At 44.2% G+C, this 10,896-nt stretch overlaps 1 protein-coding gene across 1 annotated transcript; it reads right to left on the reverse strand.

The window, feature by feature from the left end:
• Window positions 1-450: 450 nt before the first annotated feature.
• On the reverse strand, window positions 451-7,908 carry LOC126187837 (eclosion hormone-like). Its single transcript, XM_049929140.1, has 2 exons — window positions 7,886-7,908; window positions 451-707 (listed from the first exon to the last, which is right to left on the reverse strand). The coding sequence occupies exon 2, from the start codon at window positions 703-705 to the stop codon at window positions 454-456; it is 252 nt and encodes an 83-aa protein (XP_049785097.1). The 5' UTR covers window positions 706-707; window positions 7,886-7,908; the 3' UTR covers window positions 451-453.
• Window positions 7,909-10,896: the final 2,988 nt, after the last annotated feature.

Here is a 10,896-nt window from a genome sequence, read left to right on the forward strand (position 1 = left end):
CTCTAGGATTATTATTATTATTATTATTATTGAAACGAAATGATCATATGGCATTGTTGGCCGGGAGACCCCATGCGGGGTTGTTCGGCCGCCGTATTGCATGTCCTTTTCAGCTGACGCCACTTCAGCGACTTGCGAGTCAATGATGATGAAACACACAAAACACCCAGTCATCTCGAGGCAGAGAAAATCCCTGACCCCACCGGGAATCGAACCCGCGACCTCGTGCGCGGGAAGCTACCACAAGACCACGAGCTCCTGACATTATTATTGTTATATTATGAAGATGTAGAGGCTTGCGATGGGAGCTGTGACATGGCTGGTGCATGTCACTTTCTTGCTACGAGTGGTGCGGGGAGCTCACGAGGGAGAGCAGGTAACTGGCTGGGATAAAGAAGCTGGCGAATGTTAGCTTTGCAGAAAGACTTTATTGAGTCAGAGACTGTACGGTGGCTACTCCAGCCTGTTGAGGAAGGGCGCGATGGAGGCAGCGTCCTCGCAGTCGGGCATCATCTTGCCGTTGAACTTGAGGCACGCGTCGGCGCACAGCTGCCCCTCGAAGTAGGGGCCGTACATCTTCTTGCACTGCGCGCAGTTGTGGATGCAGACGCTGGCTGCGTTGGCAGCCACGGGCGGTGCGAAGCATGACGTCACCAACAGCACGGCCAGCAGCGTCGCCAGGGGGCAGCATCGGCGGGCGGCCATCTCTGCAACACGGCTCAGTGCTAGGGCCGCCTCTTGTCGTACTTACCATATTGAATTATCTGACTCTAAAGGCAAAACAAGATTAAAAGAATAGTATGTGCAGGTGAGGCAAGCGTCACTGTGAGAACCGTCGAACGTAAGGCTAAAGCCTAGTTTACACGACGACATTGGGTTGCGCCACTCGTTGCGTGGAATGAGTTGCACGCAAATAGTTTCATATGTGACTGTACACACGGTGAAACCTGTATATACTTCAGTTTCGTCGTTTCGTGGGTTCCTGAGCCGTGTCTGAAATGAAAGTTTTGGCAGATGCACGTTGCACGAATTAGGATGTAGTTAAAGCTTGTTGTGTGGAGTCGCTGCATAAGATAAAAATAAGAAACTTGTTTCGATTCGTGACTGGATGAAGAAAAGACGTCAGCTCGGTTGCTCAGCATCCTTGCTGAAATAATTTGTAATGGAAGACCCAAGAAGTTCTTTTAATTATCTTAGAATGCCACCAGAACGGTTAATGTTTCTTCTAAATAGAGTTAATTATGCGATAAGGAATAAAGATATTGTAATGCATGAAGCACTGTCGCCAGAACTGAAATTATATATCACATTGCATTCATTACAATCGGAATCTCTCGGCATGTTATAAGACGTGGTTTCAGTTGGTGATGACGCCTTTTCATTAACAACAATAATTATTAACATTAACAGCAGTAAATATTCGAAACGGGCTGCATTTAAGAAGATAATGGTTTGCAAACTACTCTCTTGAAGATGCCAATATTTCAAAATTCAAACATATGTGAATTGGGAGAATTGCTGCGACGTTTTAAATAGACGAATATTGAATAAAGAATGTAGCTTTTTGATTTGCGTAGCCTTCCCTCCTGTCAACAATATTCCTTAAAAAAAGATTGGGCCAACTTGAACGATGGGATTTTAGTCTTGTAGACAAGAGCATTTCTACAGGTAGAATTACATTTGCTTGTATTTTTTCTTAATTCAGTTGTATATGTGCTCCTAATTCATAAATTTTGCCCTTCAGCTCAGATATTATCAAACTATCTATGTTCTGATCGCACATGACGGTCTCAGGAGCAGCAATATGTTGCTTATTTTTGTAATCAGCATCACTGAAATCTCACAAACACCTATGCCAAGCATAGATATCCAAAAAGGCGAAAATTTTACTCCGTTCCCTACTTCATATTTCAGTTTATCTACATTCTGAGAACATACATAACCTCAAGACGCATGCAACTAGTGTCGCCAAAGTTGGAACACGCCGAAACTGTTTAGTTTCACCGACGAGTTGCGCAAACGCGTGGTGCGCATGCGCAGTGGCTGAAAGCGCAGTTGTCTGCAACCTAGTGTCGTCGTGTAAACTAGGCTTAATAGGTTAGGCAACGATACTGGTGACCAATCAGATCTTAGCTTTTAGAGAACGGCCGCTTAACTGCATCGAAACACTCTACAGCGTTTCTGAAATGGAACTCTCCTGAAGGGGACATTTGATCGTAACAACATGATCGTATAACCTGCCATTAAACACCTCAAATGTGGAACGCTTTCTTGGAAATTACGAATCCGAAACGTATGGAGGAAATTTAATACTACTGCTATCTTCAATATAAGAAGAATCTCCACTGTGAATGCCATTGAAAGAAGATAGCTGATTTGTTTATTCTGACTTCAGTATGTCACATAGTCCAAGATGGTGCGCGCTATGCTGTCAGTGATTAACATCAGTTTATAAAATCTGAGTTGTGAACCTTATTTTGTAGTACAAACTTTTTCTGGTTTGGATTTATTCGTAGTTTAAGAGCCTATCGTTGTATGGCGTTGCTAATCTTAATAAACTATCCCTAGTCCCTGTTTTTCGAGACTCATTTCTTCATTTGTCATCACTTTCCTGTGAAATACAAGTGTGGAGATTAGTTGTGTGACCATGAGCTGTGCCATAGATAGTCCGACGCTATGGAAACATTTTTTTTTGTTTCATTTCATAGTTTACCATGGGCGACTCACATGAAATATGAATTAACCTCTCGGCGGCCTTCGACAGAATAGTGTGGGAAGGACGACAGTAAAGTGTTTTTGTATTTCTGTGCCGACACAGAACCAGCAGAAAATTAGAAAAACCTCTTGTAGATGTGCTTACCAGCCTGCCTGTCAGCGTGTGTGACGGCTATTCTCTTTCGGCCAGACTATAACTAGAACGCCGGCCGCAGTGGCCGAGCGGTTCTAGGCGCTTCAGTCTGGAACCGCGCGACCGCTACGGTCTCAGGTTCGAATCCTGCCTCAGGTATGGATGTGTGTGATGTCCTTAGGTTAGTTAGGTTTAAGTAGTTCTAAGTTCTAGGGGACTGATGACCTCAGATGTTAGGTCCCATAGTGCTCAGAGCCATTTGAACCATTTGTAAGTAGAACAGTGAAAGCACAGTGGAAACAAATCTGAGGTCACGGTAGGCCTCGCAACGAGTTTCAGCTGTCCCAAGCAACATTACAGGGAGTGTGGTATACGAGCTTCGAAGATACAGAAGGACACTTGAAGCCTGTTCATTTATAAATCATAATCACATTTATCATAGCTTCAATCAAAATGCAATGGCCACTATGCAAATGAAAGTTGAAACGAAATTTTATACTATATAGGACCTAAGCACAATAACGAGTGGCTTTGTCACGAACTTTTATGAAACGGTTTTTTTTGGGTACAAATTGTTGTTATTTCAGACACCGAAGCATTAACTGGAAATTTTCAGTTCTGATGGACGCACATCTTGGTATTACGGCATACAGTATACTGCGCTAGTTTACTCAAAGTGAAGCGACTTCCCCTGTGGGTGGTATCATGTTGATAAAAGTTGAAGTAGGGGAAGGCAGCTTACAGATGAAGGCTGTAAAAGCAAGACAATTGTCGCTGTGGAAAATGTCTGATGTACAAACGATGAATTGAACCACATAAAGTGCCTTGCAGGCGTTAAAAACGTGGAAACAATTGGACCGACATGGACTGCTAAGGTTCGAGACGATCATCACGGCTGTGAATTGAGGAAGGTTCTAGTACTTTACAATAACCTCCTCCATACAGCAAACATAATCCGCAACAAAGGGGAAAGGCAAAAGCGGAATTATATTTGCGCCTTGCTGTAGGTGAACATTTTGTCGTAAACACTTTTATGTGTTTGAAATTGTGATTATTATTATTATATAGTGACACTTAGGCAACTATCTGATACTGTTAGTCGTGATAATTATTATCACTATAATCACAAAAGGAAATGTGGAAATGGATAGTGTTCCAGACATATAATCATATAAACTAGACGCGTGGAAAAAGAATGGATGGTCCTAAGTAATTTCAGTGCCACACGTTGTGCGGTTCATCGTATATACTGGATGGTCAGAAACAGTTTGAAAAGCTTGTAAGCGTGTTTCAGGTTAGATTGAGCTGAGAAATAATTGTTAAGAAAAAATTCAATACTTTGTGCCTTTTTCGAGTGATTTAGAATTGAAGTAAGCCAGTCACACCGTTGCGCACGCAAATTCAAGGGGACCGCCAGAGACTGTGTCGCGAAAGCTGTTTTCCGTTGGGTTCCTAAAACCGGAAAAGAGAGCGATACAAAAACCGGACATGGAGCGGCAGTAAGGGTCAGAACCAAAGGCTCTCTAGTGCGCTACCATCTACGCTGTGAGAACAAAGGGCACTAATTGTATCTGGCAGGCTGCTTGAATCTGCGCGCAGCGACCTAATTCGCTAACTTCAATGCTAACTAACTCGGAAACGGTGCAGTGTATCGAATGTTTTTCTTAACAACTATTTCTCATCACAGCCTCCACTGCAATAGCCTTACAAGTTTTTCAGACAGCTTCTCACCACCCTGTACGAAGTAACAGCGACTGCTGCACAATAGGTACAAGGATCACTCCAAAAGAAATGCACACTATTTTTGTAAAAATACAGTTTTCATTCTGCATGTGTGAAAGTGCTACAGTGTGTAGACACATTCTTCCAGCTTGTTTTCAAACTTAGTTCAACCTGTTCCCGTGAGTGGCGCCGTCACAGCATGTCTTCAGCTTGTCAGAAGCAACATGCTGTCATAGAATTCTTGTGCTGTGAAAACGAGACAGTGGGAAACATCCACAAGAAGTTGAAAAAGGTGTATGGAGATGCTGCTGTCGATCGCAGTACAGTTAGTCGGTGGGCAAGCAGGTTACGTGAAGAAAGCGGGCACGGAAATATTGAGGATTGTCCTTGCAGTGGCACGCCTCATACTGCACACACTCCAGACAATGTGCAGAGAGTTGACGAATTGGTGACTGCTGACAGACGCATCACAGTGTACGAATTGACACGCTACGTTGGGATAGGATAGGAAGTGTTTGCAGAATACTCAAAATGTTTGCGTTAAAAAAGTTTTTTGCCAGGTGGGTTCCCAGGATGTTGACAGTGGCTCACAAAGAAACAAAAACGGTATGCAGCGAACTTTTGAAACAGTACGAGAATGGTGGAGATGAATTTCTAGGAAGAATTGTGACAGGTGATGAAACATGGATCCACCATTTTTCACCGGAGACGAAGAGGCAATCAATGGAGTGGCATCATGCGAATTCACCCAACAAAAACTAAATTCAAAACCACACCTTCTGCTGGAAAAGTTATGGTTACGGTGTTTTTCGATTCCGAAGGACTCTTACTTGTGGACACCATGCCAAATGGAAGTAAAAGCAAAAATGTTGAACTCCGTTTTCAAATGTTCCGCCAGCAAGGGACCGTGAAAATGTGAACAAATCTACAGGGTCCTATGGAATCCTAATAAGATTCAACATGGAATATACGAGTGAATTAGCCCTCTTTTAAGCATTATATCGTCTATATACCTCGGAAAATAACTATAGCCAGTAGTTTGAAGAAAGCACAGGTCAAACTCTCGTACAAGAAACGTAGCAGAAGTGATTACAAAACTATAGACTTCATGCAGATTGCATAATTATCCATAAGCATTATATCGTCTATATACCTCGGCAAATAACTGTAGCCAGTAGTTTGAAGAAAGCACAGGTCAAACTCTCGTACAAGAAACGTAGCAGAAGTGATTACAAAACTATAGACTTCATGCAGATTGTATAATTATCCATAATAAGTGCTGTTTGAAGAACATTGCACTTATTTTCATACCAATATTGACAAGATGTCAAAATGATGCAGATCTTTACAACTGGACTCAAATGTTCGGAAATGTAAAAATACGCACTTCACAAAACAAAAAAGAGTAGTAACCTACGACTATAATATCAGTGAGTCACAGTTGATATCAGTCATTTTATACAAATACCTTGGTGTCACAATTCGGGTTAGGAGCCGAATCCAGCTGATCTGTAGAAGAGTTCCAGTGTCCCAACAACACTGACTAGTCGTTAGACGAACACTTCCTGAGAGCTAGCCGTGAATTTGAGACGTTAATCAGAGTGTATAAAGAGAAGAGATCTAAGAAATTCAGAAAACGACGATGTAATTACGAGGTGCATTCAAGTTCTAAGGCCTCCAATTTTTTTTCTCCGGACTGGAAACATATAGAAACATGCGCATTGTTTTAAAATGAGGTCGCGTTCATTGTCAATACGTCCCAGAGATGGCAGCACCGTACGGCAGATAGAATTTTACCGCCAGCGGCGAGAATGAGAACTGTTTTAAATACTTAAAATGGTGACGTTTTCCTTACTTGAACAGCGTGCAATCATTCGTTTTCTGAATTTGCGTGGTGTGAAACCATTTGAAATTCATCAACAGTTGAAGGAGACATGTGGTGATGGAGTTATGGATGTGTCGAAAGTGCATTCGTGGGTGCGACAGTTTAATGAAGGCAGAACATCGTGTGACAACAAACCGAAACAACCTCGGGCTCGCACAAGCCGGTCTGACGACATGACCGAGAAAGTGGAGAGAATTATTTTGGGGGATCGCCGAATGACTGTTGAACAGATCGCCTCCAGAGTTGGCATTTCTGTGCGTTCTGTGCACGCAATCCTGCATGACGACCTGAAAATGCGAAAAGTGTCATCCAGGTGAGTGCCACGAATGCTGACGGACGACCACATGGCTGCCCGTGTGGCATGTTGCCAAGCAATGTTGACGCGCAACGACAGCATGAATGGGACTTTCTTTTCGTCGGTTGTGACAATGGATGAAACGTGGATGCCATTTTTCAGTCCAGAAACAAAGCGCCAGTCAGCTCATTGGAAGTACACAGATTCACTGCCACCAAAAAAATTTCGGGTAACCGCCAGTGCTGAAAAAATGATGGTGTCCATGTTCTGGGACAGCGAGGGCGTAATCCTTACCCATTGCGTTCCAAAGGGCACTACGGTAACAGGTGCATCCTACGAAAATGTTTTGAAGAACAAATTCCATCCTGCACTGCAACAAAAACGTCCGGGAAGGGCTGTGCGTGTGCTGTTTCACCAAGACAACGCACCCGCACATCGAGCTAACGTTACGCAACAGTTTCTTCGTGATAACAACTTTGAAGTGATTCCTCACGTTCCCTACTCACCTGACCTGGCTCCTAGTGACTTTTGGCTTTTTCCAACAATGAACGACACTCTCCGTGGCCGCACATTCACCAGCCATGCTGCTATTGCCTCAGCGATTTTCCAGTGATCAAAACAGACTCCTAAAGAAGCCTTCGCCGCTGCCATGGAATCATGGCGTCAGCGTTGTGAAAAATGTGTTCGCCTGCAGGGCGATTACGTCGAGAAGTAACGCCAGTTTCATCGATTTCGGGTGAGTAGTTAATTAGAAAAAAAATCGGAGGCCTTAGAACTTGAATGCACTTCGTACATGGAAGCTATGCAGCATTCACGTTCAGAAGAGAAACCTAAATGTTCGTAAAATATTAAAGGTACAATATCGCCCGACCAGTGCCATTCTAACGTCTAGAATGAATGGAACCATTGGGAGAGAATAAGAAGTTTCAAGAAGTAAGCTGAAAGGACTAGATAGAACGATTTCGTTCGCCCAATTAGAGAACTAGACGTGGTTCCAGAATAAACGTAGTTGATTTGAATGATATGTGTGCAACCTGTAAGGAAGATGGAGGCAGAGGTGCCTCCTGCGTGATGTAGTGTGTAGATATACAGATGGCCGCTGGCCAGACACAAGGTAGAGGAACAGAGTACTCACCTGTGTGAGGAGAGAGTGGAGTGTACTGGAGTGGTGCTGGTGGCACTGTACGCCCAGGCTGTCGGGCCCGCTGCTTATATACAGTACAACGTGTATCGCCGGCGCCCTGGGGGATGGCTCTCGCCCCAATCCGATTTCCTTAAGAGGGCCGGACACTCCACGGGAAGTCTCCAGCTGGCCCGCTAATCCCATCACGCTCTGCACGCCACTTCTCCCCAAAAGCTCCATCACTGTTCCTTCATTCTGCAGTAGACCTAAAAATACAGTACGAGCAAACAGCAAAAAAAAACGCTGCTGAAAAAAATTACCTTTATGTGGCATTTCTGTTTCACGATAGGCATTAGTAATTCAAACAGGTCTATTGTTAGCCGATCTAAAATCACAGAGAGAAAATGTCATTTTAACTGAAATATCTCGAAAACAACATATCGGATCATAAAAAGTTATAATTCCAATTCGTTTGTCTCGGAGGGCGACATCTAACGATAGCACACTCGATATACCACCCCACCCCCACCCCTCGTTCGTGGGTGGCGGGGCAACTTTGAAACCTTCAATGGGAACTCCCGGTTTTTGTTACGATTCCACTGCAAAATCTGCATTCGTTCTGTCTGAGGCATTTCCCTCGTTTCGCTACAGATGACACTGTAATTGGAGGAACGGGAATGATTACACAATCGTAATTTAAAACGTGTCCGACCCCGGTACCTGAGCGGTCACCGCGACAGAATCAATACTAAGGGCCCGGGTTCGATTCCCGGCTGGGTCGGAGAGGGGGGGGGGTAGGGTAGTGTTGTTTAACGTCCCGTCGACAACGAAGTCATTAGAGACGGAGCGCAAGCTCGGGTTAGGGAAGGATGGGGAAGGAAATCGGCCGTGCCATTTCAAAGGAACCATCCCGGCATTTGCCTGAAACGATTTAGGGAAATCACGGAAAACCTAAATCAGGATGGCTGGAGACGGGATTGAACCGTCGTCCTCCCGAATGTGAGTCCAGTGTGCTAACCACTGCGCCACCTCGCTCGGTGGGTCGGAGATTTTCTCCGCTCACGGACTGGATGTTGTGTTGTCCTAACCGTCATCATTTCATCCCCATCGACGCGCAAGTCGCCGAAGTGTCGTCAAATCGAAAGACTTGCACCCAGCAAACGGTCTACCCGAAGGGAGGCCCTAGTCACACGAAAGTTTTTAAATTTAAAACATGCTACTCAATGGCCCTTGAATATCCAATGCCACAAGCGATTCCACCTCCATGCAGCGAGGGTAGGACAGGTCAGTATTTCGTAACTTATTGTTCGAAACCTCATTCGCAAAGTTGTGTTCCTCCGACATATCGGACAGGAGACTACGCGACGCGGCACCGTGGCTGTGTAGGGAAGTACCTCGTATCATAAGAGGCAGTACACTGCGAACGGAGCTCACGTATCGTGCAGACGCAGAAAAGATAGACTCTAAACTTTACCATACTTGCGCAGCGTTTATTGCCTGCACACCTTCCTATGAATTGGAAAACAGATATGCAAGTCGACGATGAATGTTAAAACCACAGAAGAAAAAACTGAAACGTTCCCGATTTACGGAGAATGTAGGAGAAAATTTGAGGCTGCTGTTGCTGTATGCCGAGCGTTTCCCAGAGAAAGCTCGCTCTCATTAGTTCTTTTACAGATTTGTGAACGCTTTTACGTCTGATGGCAGTGTATACACCGGAAAAAGGAAACGAAGCTAATGAAATGGCTGTACTAGCGGCAGTGGAGCACAATCCGTGTATAAGTGCCCAGCAATTATACTGTGATTCCGGGCTGTCAGTACCTAATATTGTTACAATACTTCAGCGTCGTAAGTATCATCTGTACCAAGTGTCACTGCACGAAGAACTTCATGGCGCCGATTTCCATAACCAGGTTGTGTTTTGTGAATGAGCACGTCAACAAATGGAAACGACTCCCACGTCATCTGCCGAGGTACTATTTTCCGATGATCTACATTCACAAAGCGTAGCGTTAACTGGCATAACATGCATTACTGGAGTGTAGAAATCCCTATTGGACATGGCAGGTTGGCCGTCAACGTACTTGGTCAGTTAACGTATGGTGTGGCATCACGGGGAAGTAAATCTCTAGTCGGTATTTCCTCCACGGCACGTGAATGGACGCAATTTTTTTTTTTTCGTCATCAGTCTACTGACTGGTTTGATGCGGCCCGCCACGAATTCCTTTCCTGTGCTAACCTCTTCATCTCAGAGTAGCACTTGCAACCTACGTCCTCAATTATTTGCTTGACGTATTCCAATCTCTGTCTTCCTCTACAGTTTTTGCCCTCTACCGCTCCCTCTAGTACCATGGAAGTCATTCCCTCGTGTCTTAGCAGATGTCCTATCATCCTGTCCCTTCTCCTTATCAGTGTTATCCACATATTCCTTTCCTCTCCGATTCTGCGTAGAACCTCCTCATTCCTTACCTTATCAGTCCACCTAATTTTCAACATTCGTCTATAGCACCACATCTCAAATGCTTCGATTCTCTTCTGTTCCGGTTTTCCCACAGTCCATGTTTCACTACCATACAATGCTGTACTCCAGACGTACATCCTCAGAAATTTCTTCCTCAAATTAAGGCCGGTATTTGATATTAGTAGACTTCTCTTGGCCAGAAATGCCTTTTTTTGCCATAGCGAGTCTGCTTTTTATGTCCTCCTTGCTCCGTCCGTCATTGGTTATTTTACTACCCAGGTAGCAGAATTCCTTAACTTCATTGACTTCGTGACCATCAATCCAGATGTTAAGTTTCTCGCTGTTCTCATTTCTACTACTTCTCATTACCTTCGTCTTTCTCCGATTTACTCTCAAACCATACTGTGTACTCATTAGACTGTTCATTCCGTTCAGCAGATCATTTAATTCTTCTTCACTTTCACTCAGGATAGCAATGTCATCAGCGAATCGTATCATTGATATCCTTTCACCTTGTATTTTAATTCCACTCCTGAACCTTTCTTTTATTTCCATCATTGCT

Source organism: Schistocerca cancellata, chromosome 5 (genome assembly GCF_023864275.1).
Source record: "Schistocerca cancellata isolate TAMUIC-IGC-003103 chromosome 5, iqSchCanc2.1, whole genome shotgun sequence".
In the NCBI taxonomy this organism is placed as follows: domain Eukaryota; kingdom Metazoa; phylum Arthropoda; class Insecta; order Orthoptera; family Acrididae; genus Schistocerca; species Schistocerca cancellata.

Excerpts from the sequence above, each read along its gene's own strand:
- LOC126187837 (XM_049929140.1), bottom strand. The coding sequence starts at position 705 with ATGGCCGCCCGCCGATGCTGCCCCCTGGCGACGCTGCTGGCCGTGCTG.